General features: G+C 45.3%; 1 protein-coding gene across 2 annotated transcripts in view; it reads right to left on the bottom strand.

The window, feature by feature from the left end:
• The window catches only part of TGFA (transforming growth factor alpha), a 109782-nt gene that overhangs the window by 19434 nt on the left and 72436 nt on the right, over positions 1-17912 (bottom strand). Inside the window, exon 3 of one of the 2 annotated variants that reach the window (XM_043468244.1) lies at positions 291-411. In XM_043468244.1, the coding sequence (XP_043324179.1) occupies positions 291-411 (121 nt within the window). The remainder of the gene's footprint in view (positions 1-290; positions 412-17912) is intronic. The other variant, XM_043468245.1, reaches the window with a different exon arrangement.

The raw sequence follows: 17912 nt of genomic DNA, 5'->3' as shown, positions 1-17912 counted from the left end.
CACTTGAATCCAGGAAGTTTTAGACTTTATGAAACCCAGGAGCCACCTGAGATGCTTGCTAAAAATGCAGACACCCAGGCTCCACGTCCTAGGATTCCTGCCTCAGTGGCTCTGGGCTGGGATCAGCAGGGTTGAAGCAGGTGTCCCTCAGCCCACTGTTCTGGTTCCCCATTATGTTTGGCTCCAGGGCGCTCAGGCAGCCCTGGCATGGCTTGTGGAGGTAAATGCTGTTTTAAGTGGTGGCTGGAACGCCTACAGCCCCAACACCACAGAACCACAGGGACACTTACACACACGCGGGCTTCTCCTCCTGCACCAGAAACCTGCAGGTTCCATGGAAGCAGAACTGACGGTGGGAATCTGGGCAGTCGTTAAAATGGGACACCACCGCTGCAGCCACAGGCGGGTCTGCTGGGAGAGAGAAGACACTTGGCTCAGATTCAAGGCACAGCAAGACATCCCACAGGTCCCCACCCCCCTGGAGAAGGAGCCCGGATGGCTGGGCTTTCTGGTCCCTCCCAGCTTCTCCTCCTAATGGCCAGTCCAGAACCTGCTTGTGAGCTTGCCAGGGGGCTTCACTTACTTAGCTTTGTAGGAAACAAAACCGTCTCCCCAAAAGCCTCAGTGTAATTCAGAGATATCACAGCAATTTTACTATTTAAAGCCTACTCCCCAAGAACGACCTAATTTTACTTTTACAAAATAATAGAGATCATTTTTTCAAAAGACAGCCTCCATAAAAATCTGTTTTAAAGGCAGGAAATTGAAGAAAGGTACAAAAGAGTACTATTTAACCATTCAGTTGATGCTGAGGAAGAATTATGATGCGAAAAGATGTTCGTGATATATAACTGTAAGAGAAGGAATGCATTTCCAATGTGGTCTGTAGAGTATGACTCTATGTAAACAAACAGAAATTTAGACCTGAGGAAGTCTGGGAAGGATGACAGAAACACGGTGGCAGGGTCTCTCTGGGGTGGTGGGATTGCTGTGATCACGCCATGAAGATGACTTAGTGCATACACGTCCTCCTGGGCGTGGCACAGGCAGGACTGGGAAAGCCAGGGTGGTGGGGGGAGAGTCGGGTCCACTCAGAGCTCTGTGGCTCTCAGGAGCCTGGGGCATCATCAGACCTCTCAAGCTACTCAGAAGCACTCTAAGGAACCACGCGTCACCTACTGACCAGCCCAGAGGGATTAATTAGACTCCAATAGCCCTGCTTTGTCCAAATAACCCTTCAGACACAGTAGGCAGCTATTTCAAGATGGCATGATAGATGTTTTTGTTGCATCTTTCAAAAGATTCTCTTATATTTGTGTTTGGCCATTTAGGGAGTAGGTCGTTCTCGTATATTTTTTGGAGGGAAAAACACATGTGCCTGGAGCTCTTGCTTTTTTGAGTGAATTAAACTCCAATTTCATATTGTAAGATTTTCAACCATCATGAAATAGTAAACTCATGTTGCTATCTATTTATGATTTGCTTCTAGAAGTATCACAATTTTGGAAAACTCATAATTCCAATGGAAAAAAACAGAGCCTAAAAAGTACAGCTTTGATGCTTTCGAATTACGGTGCTGAAGGAGACTCTTGAGAATCTCTTGGACTACCAGGAGAATAAACCAGTCAATCCTAAAGAAAATCAACCCTGAATATCCATTGGAAGGACTGATGCTGAAGCTCCAATACTCTGGCCACCTGATGTGAAGAGCTGATTCAATGGAAAAGAGCCTGATGCTGGGAAAGATGGAAGGCAAAAGGAAAAGGGGGAGGCAGATGATGAGATGGTTAGATAGCATCACCAACTCAATGGACATGAGTTTGAGCAAACTCCAGGAGACAGTGAAGGACAGGTAAGCCTGGTGTGCTGCAGTCCACAGGGTCACAAAGAGTTGGACATGACTTAGCGACTGAACAAGAAAAAGTACAGCAGAATCCTTGATGCAGAGAGCCCTTAGAGGCCATGACCTTGGGCTGAGGAGGCAGAAAGAAAAGGATGAGGGTTCTGCTCTGCTGCCTGGATGCCGTTCTGAGCTTCCTCCTGGGAGGCGGCGAGTCCTCTGCATCATGGTGGCTCTGAGGTTGAGCAAGGCCAAGCCTAGTAAGTACTATGCTCACTGTTAGCTCTTCTGTTATCAGCACCCACAATCCCATGATGCTAATGAGTCCCACATGTGACCAGACCACTCTCGTGTATAATCTCCTCCTCTCCCCCTAAGTTCACTGCAGTGCAACTAAAATCCAGGGGTGCCTTTCAGTCACTGAAAATAGCGACTTTCACGTGTGAAGACCAGCAGAGAAGCCCAAAGCCAGGTGAAGGCGGCAACCCAGGGCAGCTGGCCAGCCCTGTTCCTGCCTGCAGCACGTCCCTCCCCAGCAGTCGCCTCCAGGACACGGGGGCTGACTACAGTTATCTGCGCGTCCTGGGCCCAGGTGGTCCAGGAGTGGCCTGGCCACTTGCTGACAGCAGACACTGGGATGATAAGTTGAGGCTGAAAGGGTCTGCTGTAGGTCACATAACCAGCATTTCTGTGCTCACTAAACTCATCAAGGGGCAAACATGGAGAGACGAAGGGACTGGGGACCAGGGGATCTAATTTGATTAGATGTCGAAAAAGGCTTTTGATAAGCTCTATGATAAGGTGGCCTTTTAGACAACCCCCTCCAAGTGGCTATTGCGAGTCCCTTGTCAGGGTTCACAGCCAGGCTCCTTCACATGTGATCTGTGGGCCGACAGCTTCACATCCCTGCAGCCTGTCAGAAAGCCAAGTTCCTGGGCCTCACCCTAGACTACGGGATTAGGATCCTTGGGGTGGGGTCTAGGAATTTGTGTGACAAGCTGCCCAGCCCAAGTGACTTTTTTTTTAAAAAGTCAGGTTTATTGAGACAGAATTGACATACAGTACCTTTTGCCCTCCAGGTGATTCTGATGGGCACTCATCACCAGAACCAAGCTAGCATCACAGGAAACAAAGGAGAGAGACAAAGGCCTCTCAGAAAAGTAAAACAGCAGGGTTCCTGAAAGGGACGCTTGTTGGAGCCGATAATCTTCCAGCTCTCCAAGCTCCTTTGTGATACGAAAGCCTACAATCCGCTGACGGTCCTGGTGGTGAAGTGTCAGGTCAATAGAAACATATTAAAAGGAACACTCGGAATCTGTCTTTGGGAACACTACTCCCCAGAGCTGATGGGGTGGGAGGAGACTCAGTGTCGCAATCTTGTATTTATGGATATTTTGCCTCATCTCATAAATGACTTGAGGCTTTATAAAAATAGGTACCATAGAAAGGAGATGCAAGTGGGAAAGACGTACGTATGTGTGTGTGTGTGAGAGAGAGGCGGGGGGGAGAGGGAAGGAGGGAGAATTGGGTGGGAAGGGGAGGAAGGAGAGAAGATACACAGAAGGGAGAGCGGGAAGGAGAGACAGATGGAGAGAGGGGCAGAGGAGGGAAGTGGGGGGAAGAGGAAGGACAGAGAGACAGAGACAGACAGGCAGTGAGAATGGGAAGGACAGAGCAGACAAAGGAATACGAGGGCAGGGTCTAAAAGAACCAAGAAGTCAGGTATCAGGTTACACATGAAGACACGTCAGAGTCCTGAACACGTGCCTCCATGCCTCCAGGCCATCTAAGCAAGGATGCACACAGCCCATTAGATAGAAATGCACCCATTTTGCATACGCAGGACAGGCTCAGCTTTGCCCGAGTCTATGGTGAGAGAGCAACTTCTGCAGCTGCTTTCGAAGGGGACTTCAAGTGTTATGGTGGACGACATCTTCCAGGAAGACAGCACAGAGACACTTGCCAATGTCACCGTCTGCTGTTCAATAGCTAAGAGCCAAAGAGCCCAGGCCGTGGGGAAACTCCCTGCCCTCGTCACAGTGATGAAGGCGAACACCTGCTGGTCTGCTCTCTGCAGTCAGAGAGCAGTGTGAGGTGGGGAGTCTGATGCTTAGAAGGTAGCCTCCCAGTCCTCCACAATCCCACTGTTCTGACTCAACCCCCAGTGCTGAGGGGACCGAGGGATGCTAGGTGATGATCATGATCACTAAAATACTGTTTATTTTAACCCCCCTTTTCCTGATTATAAAAGTGATACATCACTGTAGAAACCTTTTGTAAGTGCCGATGTAAAACAAAAAACATTTGTGAGAATAAAACTCATCTTTAATCCACCACTTCAGGAGAACTGGGCTTGCCTGGTGGTGTAGTTATTAAAGAATCTGCCTGCAATGCAGGAGACCCTGGTTCGATTCCTGGGTTGGGAAGATCCCCTGAAGAAGGAAATGGCAACCCACACCATTATTCTTGCCTGGAGAATTCCATGGACGGAGGAGCCTGGTGGGCTACAGTCCCATTGTCTGTGTGCCTGCACACACACACACACACACACACACAGAGTCATGAAAACTTTTTATTTCTATTCTGTCACATGAGTTTGTGTGACATCCCAAACATTTTAAGAGCAAGCATTTAGTTCAAGGTCTGCATTGGGTGCCCTCCTGGTGCCTAACCCCGAGCAGCTCAATGTGTGCAGTGAGGGTGGTTCCTGTTTCCAATAGCATGTCCAATGGCTCTGGGGCGGGGGCGGTGACCTGTGCTGGGGAAATGGATGGGGAGGAGGGGACCAGACATGGTCCGAGGCTGGGCCACCTCCTGGCCCTCTGCACTTGCAGCAGCCTCAGGGGGAAGCGCTGGCTAAGCCTCCTGGGCTGAGGAACCTAAAAGCCCTGTGCATTGTGCGAAGCTCCCTACAGGTCAGGGTGGGATTTTATTCTTGTTTTGGGGCTTTTATAGGTATTTGCCTCAGGTACACCACTAGAATCTGCAGTGAAAACCCCAACACTGCAGTATGGTATGCTCACAGACAAGACCTGTCCTACTGATGCTAACACAAGCTCCAGGGATGCTCTGGAGAAAAGGGGCTCTGGGTGCGGCTGGGAGGAGAGAAGATGGCTTCACTTTCTGAGTGTGCCTTACATGCTGGTTGCTGGCCTTATAGCCAGGCAGGGCGGGCGGTCACATCAGGTGGAGGATTTGCTGGTAACTTACATAACTATGAGGGGCATCCCTGATAGCTCAGCTGGTAAAGAATCTGCCTGCAATGCAGGAGACCCTGGTTTGATTCCTGGGTCAGGAAGATCCACTGGAGAAGGGATAGGCTACCCACTCCAGGATTCTTGGGCTTCCCTTGTGGCTCAGCTGGTAAAGAAACTGCCTGCAATGTGGGAGACCTGGGTTAGATCCCTGGGTTGAGAAGATCCCCTGGAGAAGGGAATGGCTACCCACTCCAGTATTCTGGCCTGGAGAGTTCCATGGTCCATGGGGTCGCAGAGTCGGACACGACTGAGTGACTTTCATTTTCATACATAACTATGAGCCATACAAGGAAACACCCCAACTCCCAGCATCTTCCCAGAGAAGGAGTCTTTCAGCCTGCCTCTGTCCCTCTGTTTCCCTCCCACCTCTTCTCTCTCCTTATTTTTTGCTCTACCCTCCTCTACTTTCTCCCTCTTAGTTTTTCTTTCTCTTCTTTCTGAAAACTCAAGGAAATATCAAAGTGAAGGAAGGAAAGGTCTAGACACTTAAAATAGAAAAACCCCACCTCACTTGGAAAAGAAAGGTGAGGCCAACAGAAACTCCAAGGAGGCCCTGGGGGTCCAGGCAGGGAGGAGTGAGTAGACTGCCCTTCCCTTGGGCTCCAGACCCTGCCCTCCTCTCCCCCAGGCACTGGGTCTGATGCTTACGTGAGCTGATTAGAAAATCAAATGCTCTGGTTTGCGGAACAGACCTCATACCAAGGCCATCTGCAGTTGGAGTTTCGAAGCCGTTCAGTTCCTGTTGCTCTGAAATTTATGAGAGGCCTCCCCAGCGTGTTAACCAAATGCGTATCTCACAGATACTGCTGTTCTCTCGCGAAGCTATGAAAACTTTGCCTGGAGACCACAGATCCACTAATAGGGCCTGGAACCCCTGCCCCACACCCAGGAGGAAGGTCTGGAATAGCAATCTAGGGGGTGTGGAAACCGCGGATTCAACTCAAGCAGGGGTCTCTGCAGTCAGAAGGGTCGGAGGCAGCCGTCTGAACACTGCCTTCTAACACCCCTGTTCCTCTGGGGTGGGGGGGAGGGCATCCACACTGCTGAGGACCAACACCCCCTTGAAAAGCAGCCCTAATTGGACTTTCTGCAGGGCTGGTCCCTGGGAGCCAACTCCTCAACTCTCTTCTCCAGACATCAGCAGTTGCAAACACATTTGCCTGTTGTGAAGCTTACATCATTTATAGCCATTTCATTACTTCCTCAAATATGGCTAACTTTCTGACAGTTTAAGAATGACACCTGTTTTTTTAGTAGGAATTTTCAGACAGGTTTTTCACCTGGGGCTGAGTATGTTCTCTTCAGACACTCAGGTGGGAAAGCCAACTAATGCTTCTGGAATGTCTAGGAGAAAAGGCAATAGATGAATTTTATGAAGATGGGAGCTGGTCAGCAGCCCCTGTGAAGTTAGGGGAGCGGATGGAGCTGAGTGCATCTGAGATCAGCTCGCTGGTGCTCCCAGGGCCAAGGCCAGAGGTACAAACTCCTCTGGTCTCAGTTCTGGGGTGGAGAAGGCTCGCTTTAGGCTGCCAGTGAGCCCATTTTACAGGGAAGGAACTCCAGGCTTACATGAGCCAATGCATGAACCTGCAGAATTAGCCGGCGTGTGAGGGGAAGGCTGGTACAGAGGCTTACACCTGGGCGGCAGAAGTGCTAAGCCAGGGCTTAGAGAAAAGGGTGGTGCAGAGCACAGGCACCTCCCCAGATAGAGCAGGGACCCTGGTTCCCCTGGGCACTAGGGGGGTGAGAAAAAGAACTATCACGAATTTTAGAAGTGATCCTGACGAGGAAGAGCATTGTCAGCAGTGAGTGTGGTAACGCTTCTGACCTTTACCACAGAGAGAAACATACCATCAAGGAAGGCAATCAGTGAGGTCATTTCCTGCGCCAGTGTGAGGGGCAGATGAGTCAGCAGAGTACAGGGGAGTAATCTCAGTTACATTCACAGGAGTAGGAAAATACATCTCATTCCTGAGGGCTACTAGTCAATCGAGGGGAGCTCAACTCTGCTGAATTGGGGCTGTGTGTGGTGGTGGTGTGATATAATCACCCAACTCATTCACCAACCAAGGACAGCGAATACTTTAAAAAGGACAGATACAAAGCAGTCTGAAAGCAGTCTGGCTTCACAGTCCCATCATTTAAGGGGCAATGATCATTTGTCATGGTTAAGCAATGAGAGAAAAGTGACTCTAAGAAGCCCGCCGCGCCTCCTGCCACCCCACTGATGTGGTGGGGGGAGCGGAGGGGAGCACCATCTTTGTCGCTGCCACCCCCACCCCGAGACTCTCAATTTTCTGAGAGCAAATCTTACACATCAAAGATAATATACTTTTCCTATTACATGATCCCCAAATACAGATTTACTCCGTTTTAAGCAGTTTTTTCCAACACTGGCTAGTTTTGACTCTAGTTGATCTTCCCCTTCCCCTGGTCTTACTCTGACTTTTAGACCCTGCCCACCGCTCTGCCCCCACTTAAGAGCATGGAGACCATGCTATCTCCTTACACCTTAAATAAACCACCTGTGGGGTAAACATCGCCATTCCCTAATTTTCAGATGAGGAAAAGGAACTAAAGCTTAGGTAACCTTGCCAACGCAGCTAGAAAGTACTAGAACTAGACTTTTATCTCGGTTCTCTTTGATTTTAAGAGAGTCAAGAGCTGTAGAAGATTAGAACATGATTCAAGTCCAGGAAGACAGATGCTGGGAAGGCACATAATCAAACTCAATCAGACTCTGCAAGTCACATGGCTGTGAGGAAGGGGAACACTTCGCTTCTTAGGCAGTTAGGAAACTAGATGACTTTCTAGTAATCAGAAGGGGGCACTTTTACGAGAAGCAAGAGGAAGTATTACTTTATCTGGGGGAGGAGTGGGGGACAGTACATGTGAAACTTATTATTCCCATGAGGGAGCAGTGACTGCAAAACATAGATGCAAAAGAGATTTCTGTCCACAGATGATGGTTAATTGAGGAGTAGTTGCAAAGAGGGTGGGGGCTGGCCCACAGGATAGTACCAAGGGTCTCACAAAGCCCGCCCTCCCCAGAGCCAACCTCTGGGCTACATGATGCTCATGTCCAAGAAATCGGGAGCTTCTGGCTCAGAGCAGGGCTAAACTGGACTCTGAGTTGCTTCTGCAGCTTTAAACAAGATCTGGGGCAGGGGGGGAACCTAAGGAAGCATCCAAGCTGATTTAATTCCCTCTGAGCATTTCTCTCTTTAGGATAACACTCAAGGGGAATCAGATGTGATGGAACCAAATTCAAACAAATGTATCGGTAAAGAAACAGACAACATATTTCCTACCAAAGATATTGGCTTTAAATAACACAACACCTGTGTGTGTGAGAGAGAGAGGCGGGGGGAGAGGAGGGGAGAGACAGACAAGAAAACAGATACATATTCAGAGAGAAAATCACTCACTGGGAGTATTTGACACCAATGGGGTTCATTCTGCTTGTGGTTATTTCTAAGGCAAAGGCAGAACTTGCATTACTTTTGGTACCTTTTTCTAATTCAACAGAAGAGAATCAGATAACATGAATATAAAAACAATTTGCTAGGTTCATGTCCCATCTAAGGCAGGGCTCCCCAACCTCCAGCAGCTAACCTCAGCTCATCTAATGAACTGGTATAATAATAATAGAGATAAACTAAACAATAAATGTAATACCTTGAATCATCCCCAAACCACAGCCCCCCACCTCCTAATCTCAGTCCATGAAAAAGCTGTCTTCCACAAAACTGGTCCCTGGTGCCAAAAAGGTTGGGGACTGATCTAAAGTACCTGGGTTTATGATGTAAAATGATTCCGAAAAAGGGACATGTAGATAAAAAAGATTTTTGACCATTGTCCTTATGTAAAGTATAGAGATGAGGTCCAGTGTATATGAAGTTGGTTGCCTTGGGATAGAAGCCCAGATAATGTATTTATGAGCCAAGAGGAAGGTAGCATATAGCTGAATGGGTGCTGGCAAATTGGTAGATAGAGTTGTAAGAGTCTGGAGAAGTTCTTTTCTGATGGCTTAAATTTTCTGAGTGAAATAGGAAGCAAGTTCATCTAATGTTTCCCAGTAAGTTTGGTGTTTGCAGCAATTTTTTTTTTTTTTTTTTTACCAATACTCTCCTTAAAATTAAAGCACCATTCTATTCCTAAAAAACAAAGTACCTGGTCTTAAATTTTTTAACCCAATATGGATTTTCTGAAGTTGGACTGTGGTGATGCTAATAATGATGATTACTGTTATTATTTATAGTAGTTATAGTAGTAGTTGTCCCTCGGACAGCAAAGAAATCAAACTAGTCAATCCTAAAGGAAATCAACCCTGAATATTCATTGGAAGGACTGATGCTGAAGTTGAAGCTCCAACACTTTGGCCACCTGATGTGACGAGCCAACTCATTGGAAAAGACCCTGATGCTGGGAAAGACTAAAGGCAGGAGAAGGAGACAACAGTGGATGAGATGGTTGGATGGCATCACCGACTCAATGGACATGACTGAGCAAACTCCGGGAGACGGTGAGGGACAGGGAAGCCTGGTGTGCTGCAGTCCATGGGGTTGCAGAGTCAGACATGACTGGGTGACTGAACAACAATACCAGTAATACACTGTCTACTAAATGCAAGCACAATACCCAGCATTTTATACAGAGAATTCTGTTTAATCCCCACCAAAGTCCTGTGAGGTGCTCATTACTACCCCAGTCTACAGATGAGGAAAGTAAAGCCAAGGGAGGTTAAGGATGTTCAATGTTGCTAAGTTAGCCAATGGTAGAGCTGAAACCAGAACTCATGGGTTGGCAGAATCTAAAGCCCCTGAGGGTGTGTCACTTCAGAGAGGGTGTGTGTGTGTGAGAGAGAGAGAAAGGGAGAAAAAAGAGGGAGAGACAGAGGGAAAGGGTTGGGGAGAGGGAGAAAGAGCCAAAGAGTGAGGTGAGGGTTAAACCCTCATGGGCACCTTCTGCAGTTAAGACAACTCTTTCATTTGAAGATAAACTAATCAGGAATTACCATGAAATTCTCAGGGCTATTTTAGAATTAAAAGAGCTAAAAGTCCCAAGGCAAAATGGTTTTAATTAGCAAAGAGGCTTTAGGAATCTAAAATAAAATTTCAGTGACATCATGTGAAGTGTGGGCTACTCATCTGAAGATGTGCAGCATTATGAATTTCAACTTGGCCTCTAACATGTGTCCAGCATCCACCAGTAATACCACCTCCTCCCCTAAAGTGCATGGGAAGGGAGAGAGAGGCATGCGTGCGATGCCCCCAAGTAGCCCCCAAACTACATTTTAAGTCCATGAGTTGGAAAAAGAAGGGAAATGCACAGGGCATGGAAGATCACCCATCCCCAATCAGCTCTTCTTTCTCCTCCAGACCCCGTTCTCCAGCCCCCTGATTGCTTCTTCTCTACCTTGGCTTTCGTGATTTAAAGCAAAAAACCAAACTAAGAAAATTGCCCATCATGACTTTGCTTTGAAGACTGAAAGTCAAACCTCCCATCTCTGTTACAATTTAATAATTTGATTTCAAAGAGACAGATCATTTCTTTCTTCTACATCTTCAAACCAGAAAGCCCCTTGTTCTAATTACATCCTCTTGGGTGTTAACCAGCATTTTGAAAAGATTTCATTTCAAACTTCCGTTTACAAAGTAAACAAGGATATCTACGTTTGGCTCTCACCAGCCAGCTCTGAATCCAGATGTGAACGGCTCTGGGAACCACAGCTGAGTCCCGCTAGACGGGGAATTCTCTTCTGACTTTGTTGAAGGAGCAGCCCCGTTGGAGCCTGGGGCTACCTGGGTTTGCAGGCTCTGTGTGTTTCTGTTCTCCTCTTTATTAATATCAAAATTGTTAGGTGAAGAGGTTGGCAGGAAACCCTCAATCCACCCTTAGGAAAAAAATGCTTCCTCTTGTTGAGTCTTTGAACCATAATCCCTTCAAACCCTCCACACTGAGTATATGTAAGCACTATTGGGATGACTGTTTTTCTAGAACATTCTATGCCCTCAGAACTTTTGACAGATGCCTTTTTCTTTTACAGTCTGCAGATGCAGTCTGGGTAGATGAAGGACACTCCTCATTGTAAAGTGAGGAAACAGAAGTATCCAGAGATAAATTTAAGGCAAAGCTCAACAGCTTTAAAAACATAGATGTGATTTTTGTGGCTGGGACTTTGTCCCATGACAAATACGTGACTTGTCCTTTTCAACCTGGGTGTTATATTGATTTTTGGTTGCCCTTATATAAGAGACCTTTAATCAAGATTATATTCCAGAAGGAAAACTGTGAGATGCTGAGAGAGTGGTGGGATAATGAGCAATCTTTTTTTTTTTTTAATAATTTTTCAAATTTTATACAGTGAACATTTAGAGTTTGAAAATAAACATTATTTAACATTAAAACTGCACAATATTAAAAAGGTAAAGTTTAAACAATTTTTATATAGATGACCAACCTTAGAAATTTAGATTTGAATCTGCATAGCATAAATCATGTCACTGCCTTGTGTTTTATCATTATAAAGGAAAAGGAGGAGGGAGACAGAAAATAAATGTTTAGAGAAGACAGATGATGCTCAGATGAAAGACGTTTAGTAAAAGCTGACCTCGGGCTTGCTCTCTTAGGCACATAAACCTTACATGCTTCCACTATCTACTCCACTTCCAACTCCTACACTCATGTCTTTTTTTTTTTTTTAATTGAAAGAGTACAGTAGGGAAACCATTCTGTGAAGGAGGCAGGGAATGAGAAGGAAAAAATCTGCGGCAGAAACTCCCATGAGTTCCTCCAAACCTGTGTTACTTTCCTTCCTAGACACACAGACTACACTTCTGACTCCCTTGCAGGTAAGCGTGACCATGTTATGGCCAACGGATGTGAGCAGAAGTTATATGCACCACTTTGGTCCATAAAAGCCTCTGCAGGGGGATCTCCATTTTTCTTTTTCCAACTGCTGGCTAAATGTCCTTCCAGGGGCACAGAGCCTGGGTCTTTGGGTAACTGCAAGGGAAGAAGTCTGAAGGGCCAGGCACACCTGCACAGACTTTGAAATAAGCAGGAAGTAAACAGCATTCAGGGCTTGTCTGTTGCAGCAGGGAGTGTAACTCAAGTGCTACGTCTGAAGTATGGACAGTGTCTGAGGGTTAGTTAGTGAATTTCTGATGAGGGAAAAATCCTCTTAATAAATCACTTCCTTTTCTCCTTTTCTCCCATAGTCCTTTCTGGGAACCTCATCCAAATACCAATATATCTTACACTTAGAATCTCAAGTCCACCTGACTCTTATTGGAAGCCTCCAGTATGAACCCTTTGCTCCTCACCTTAAGGTATGTCCTGTCCCCTCTCCAACTTATAAGGGTCAGATCAATGCTCACACACCTTTGCAGGATTGGTAATAGTCTTTTGGGAGCCAGGAAGGACCTGTCCTTGTAGAATGTTTATGAGACCAGCATTTGTAACTGAGCAAAGGCTATTTCTTCAAGTGGAAGTCTGAGAATATGACAAAATATAAAGCACTGCTGCCACAATTTACAGCAGGCAAGGTCCAGCTGTTCTGACTGAAATGACACAAATGATATGTGTCATTACTAGGTTATCAAATCTCTCTGGACAAAAAATCACCAAGGCAGGATAGCACTGTGTCTACTATATCTTCAGTCCTCCTGATACAGAAGGGGTGGTGCCCTACAATTTCTCCAAATTGCTACATCTTGTATCTCACCAGTCATAAAATCTTAAATCACCAGAAAAAATACATGACCATCTACATTAAAGGATCTCGATAATATCTTTTCAATATTACTGGGGGCTTTCCACGTAGCCTTTAGTTTTACTGGTAGTATGTTTTATTTACTGGTAGTATTATAAAACAACTTTTATAACAGTCCCAGAAAGAGCTTTATAATTTGTTATTTAAACATGTTCATTGTAGAAATTTGAGAAAATCTAAAACTGCTAGGAAAATTAATTGCCATTGCTGAGAAATAACCACTACTTTCTAAAATATTTTATAAATGCTTATTTTTTCTAGTAGTTTTCTTTTTTCTGTTGTTGCTGTCCTTTTGTATCAAGGACTATGTTTCTTTGACTCTTTAACGATCTAGAATATACATCTTCCCTTTTAATCTATTGATGGTCATCTTTAAATTAAAAATATTTTCCCTAATTATCAAAGTTAAGAATGAAACTAGACATTCTTTTAGATAAGAAATGTAGTATACTTTTACTTCCCCCTTTTTCTCGTCCCCAGTTACCAGTTACTACAGTCTGATTTCATGTCCCTAATTATTTCTATATGTAACGTTAAGAATTAATTTTGACATCTGTAGTACAGTAACTAAATCAACAACCATTACTTGGACACACATCATCACTGCTTTTTCTACACCACATCGTTCCCATCTGGGGGCTTTTAATCCTGATACACATGCTATCTAGCCATAGAGGATATTTGAACATTTTTCAGGAAGAGCCTGTGAGGGTATGTCTACATCGTGAAATATTACGTGTCAGAGAATATCTTTCTGTCTTCTCACCCATGTTTATGGCTTTGTATGTGAATGACACTTGGGTCACAATCTGTAGACCCTGAAAGCCCGCCTACCACTGACTTGTGGCTTGTAGTTGATGAGGGGCCTAAAGCTGGCTTCATTGTAGCATTCTTTCTAAGAAACCTGTTTTTTGTTTTCACCTGGATGCTTATGAGAGTTTTTCCTTTGTAACAAAAACTTGTCAAGTTACACTGAAAGTTAATGCATTCATTCTTAAGGACATATCTTTTTCCGCTTGAGTGAGTGAAACTCGCTCAGTCGTGTCTGACTCTTTGCAACCCCGTGGACTATACAGTCCATGCAATTCTCCAGGCCAGAATACTCAAGTGGGTAGCCTTTCCCTTCTCCAGGGAATCTTCCCAACCCAGGGATCGAACCCATGTCCCCCGCATTGCAGGTGGATTCTTTACCAGCTGAGCCACAAGGGAAGCCCAAGAATACTGGAGTGGGTAGCCTATCCCTTCTCCAGTGGATCTTCCCGAACCCAGGAATCAAACCAGGGTCTCCTGAATTGCAGGCAGATTCTTTACCAACTGAGCTATCAGGGAAAAAGTTTTCTGTAATTAATCACCCATGACTGTGCCAACCTTGGTTTGCTCTTTTCTTTCTTCATTTGGAAATATTATTATCTGTATATTGGATCACTTATTTCTGCTTTTCACATTTTTCTCCTCAGTAATTTTATCTTTGTATCCCTAAGCTCCTAGTGCTGTTTCTCAGGTCATCTAAAAAAATCCAGTGATTTGATTTACTGTCATATCAACCTGTTGCTCATTGGTCCATTGTGGATTCAAAATTGGTTGCCATGTTTTTTCATCTCCTTGCAGGTGTGTTTTTTTATTTTTTACTAATAGCTCCCTGCTGTGGTTTCATAGATGCAATGTCAGCTTCAGTCTCAAAGACACAAATTAGAGGTAATTCAACCTCTTCTCCATGATAAACAGTCTCCTGCAGGTTCAATTCCTGCGGTCAGGAAGATCCCCCGGAAAAGGGAATGGCAACCCACTCCAGGATCCTTGCCTGGAGAATCCCATGGACAGAGGAGCCTGGCACGCTACAGTCCACAGGGTCCCAGAGAGTCAGACACGACTGAAGTGACTTAGCGTAGCCCTAGCATAGAGACAGTTACTGAAATTCCTCAAGAATATTCTTCTCATATAATAAATCTTTTCATGTGGCCAGTAAAGTCTTGCGTCATCATCTTTACAGACAAAGACCTACCTTGTAGAGTATGATGGAGAGTTAAGATAGGTTCCATCAGAGAAAGATAGAAAAGATAAAGATAGAAAAGGCAAAGTTTAAGTACTGGTATTAAATATCTGAGGAATCTGTTCAGTAGGAGGCAGAGCAAGTACAGCAGAGGGTTTTATCTTTGCGCCAGAAGTTTCTTCTTCTCTTGGTTGCTAGGCACCCATGCCATGCCAAGAGTAAGAGCTGACCAAGCTCATCATTCAGAGAGGCCCTGACTAGTGTCCTTTCTTGAGGTTTAGAGAGGATCCAGACAGACGGACCTCCCCTCAACCCACTGCCACATGGCCAGCTCTCACCCACATGCCCCGGTCTTCCAAGGTGCTGATTCTGCTCCTGAAATCCCCTCACCTCCTGGAGGGGGGCATGCTGCTCTGGGGCAGGATGGATCCCATCTGTACATTCACTGGCAGAAATTCTTCAGAGCTTCTAGTACTGCTGAAAATTTAGAAATAGTTTCATGTTCCATTGATCACTCATTTCAATGAGCGTCCAAGGGCAGATGGGAGGAAGGAGGAATGAAAGTGGTATGCTCAAGTCTCCCTTCCTGTAGGAAATGACATTTCTTACATTATGTGCACACAGGGTAACCAGTGTAACACTGCCTCACCACCCCCATCAACCGCTTAAGTTTTTCCAGGAAGCTATTTTTACCATGAGTGCATTCTCAGTTCTCCCTATGGAATCCCCAGTGAAGTGTCAGCGAGTACTTTCCACAGGCTCAGAGTGGATTGGTTTCCCCCTGGTAGATGTCTCAGCCAGCCAGTACCCCCAGAACTGTATCTTCACCCCTCTCTCCAAGGTCTGCTGGGATTCCCAAAGGGAAAAACTCAGTCCTGCCCCTTCCAAGATCTAAAGCCTCTGTCTCACAAAAAGTTGAGAATTCCTGGTTTAAACCCCACAGTTCAGTTCAGTTGCTCAGTTGTGTCCGACTCTTTGCAACCCCATGGACTGCAGCACGCCAGGCTTCCCTGTCCATCACCAACTCCTGGAGCTTGCTCAAACTCATGTCCATCAAGTCGGTGATGCCATCCAACCATCTCATCCTCTGCCGTCCCTTTCTCCTCCTGCTTTCAATCTTTCCCAGCATCAGGGTCTTTTCCAATGAGTCAGCTCTTCACATCAGGTGGCCAAAGTATTGGAGCTTCAGCTTCAGCATCAGTCCTTCCAATGAATATTCAGGACTCATTTCCTTTAGGATTGATTGGCTTGATCTCCTTGCAGTCCAAGGGACTCTCAAGAGTCTTATCAATACCACAGTTCAAAAGCATTAAACCCCACAGACTAAGTGTAAACCAAGCACATCAGAACTCTGTTCTTAAAAGGAGAAATATTAGGGGATTCTAGAAACACCAAGGTCATTTTACCTGTGAATAGTTTTTCCAAGCCACACTGATTCAGAAACAAAGATCTTATATTTTGATGAAAGTTCCTTTCCACCAAAAGCAAAATAATAGAAATAAGGCTGTAAAGGGTCCCATGTCCCCAGATTCTCCCCTAACCCAGAAATGAAATATTACAGAGATGGAGGTGCTCATATCTAAATTTCTGGCTAGCCCAGAGCCCATCCCTCCATATGGTGTCCCTGAGGGGGGGCATCCAGCTGTGCTTTACTCTGCTTATACACAGGTGCTCACTACCCTCTAAGGCAACTCCTTCTATTTGGGTCAGTTTATTGCAACAAGGTTCTGCCTCAAACCAAGTTGACTTATACCTCCCTGAAAACTCTCTGATTATCAGTTTGACTCTGCCCTTGGAAGCCACACAAAATGTCTCCCTCTTCCAGAAAACAGTCCTTTCATGTATTTGCAGTCAGCTTCCAAATCTGAGACTCTATGGTGATAACTCCCAGCAAAGCTGGCCTTCAAGATGGGTCCCAGTGATTCCCAGCTCCTGGTATCCATGGCCTTGTGAATTTGCCTCCCATACTATGTCAGCGGTGACCAATAGAATATGGATGGTATGTGACTTCAGAGGCTAGGTCACAAAGGCACCGTAACGTCTGCCTTGCTTTCTCTCTGATCATTTACCCTGGGGGAAGCTAGTTGCCAGGTCATCAGGACACTCAATGGAGAGGTCCACGTGGCAAGAAACGGAAGTCTTCACCCAAGAGTTATGTGAACGAGCCATTATTCAGCCCCCAGTCAAGCTGCCAGATGACAGTTCAGCCCCAGTTGACATCTTGAAAGCAACCTCTATAAGAGACCCTGAACCAAAACCTCTCAGCTAAGCTGCTTCATAATTCCTGAGACTCAGAATCTGTGTAGGATAAATGTTTACTGATTAAGCTGCTAAACTTTGGGGTAATTTGTTACACAGCAATATATAACTAATCACTCCAATTCCTATAAACGCTCTTTAAGTGGGAAAGTCTGTAAACTTTTTACCTCAGGACAGATCCTGACTTTTTTTAGTGCCCTTCTTAAAACAGTCCTGCATAACAACAAAAACAACTATTACAAAAACCACTTTACCAAATGCTTTAGGTTTTCATGAATCATCTAAGTTAATTCTTAAAAAGCCCTGGGACATAGGTCTATGACTCTAACCATTTAAACTCAGCAGAGGCCACAGGCCTGGAAAAGGTCAGTTTTCATTCCAATCCCAAAGAAAGGCAATGCCAAAGAATGTTCAAACTACTGTATTATTGCACTCATTTCACATGCTACCAAGGCAATGCTCAAAATCCTTCAAGTTAGGCTTCAACAGTAGGTGAAATAAGAACTTCCAAAGTACAAACTGTATTTAGAAAAGATAGAGGAACCAGAGATTAAATTTCCAACAGCCTTTGGATCATACAGAAACCAAGGGAATTCCTGAAAAACTTTCTCACTGACTACACTAAAGCCTCTGACTGTGTGGATCACAACAAACTGCAAAACTTTTCAAGAGGTGAGAGTACCCAGACCACCTTACCCTGCCTCCTGTGAAACATGTATGCAGGTCAAGAAGCAACAATTAGAATTAGACATGGAACAACGGACTGGGTTAAAATTGGCAAAGGAGTAC

This window comes from Cervus canadensis, chromosome 5, assembly GCF_019320065.1.
Source record: "Cervus canadensis isolate Bull #8, Minnesota chromosome 5, ASM1932006v1, whole genome shotgun sequence".
In the NCBI taxonomy this organism is placed as follows: domain Eukaryota; kingdom Metazoa; phylum Chordata; class Mammalia; order Artiodactyla; family Cervidae; genus Cervus; species Cervus canadensis.
The sequence above is the reverse complement of the archived record's forward strand: the minus strand, read 5'-3'. Positions and strand labels throughout refer to the sequence as shown.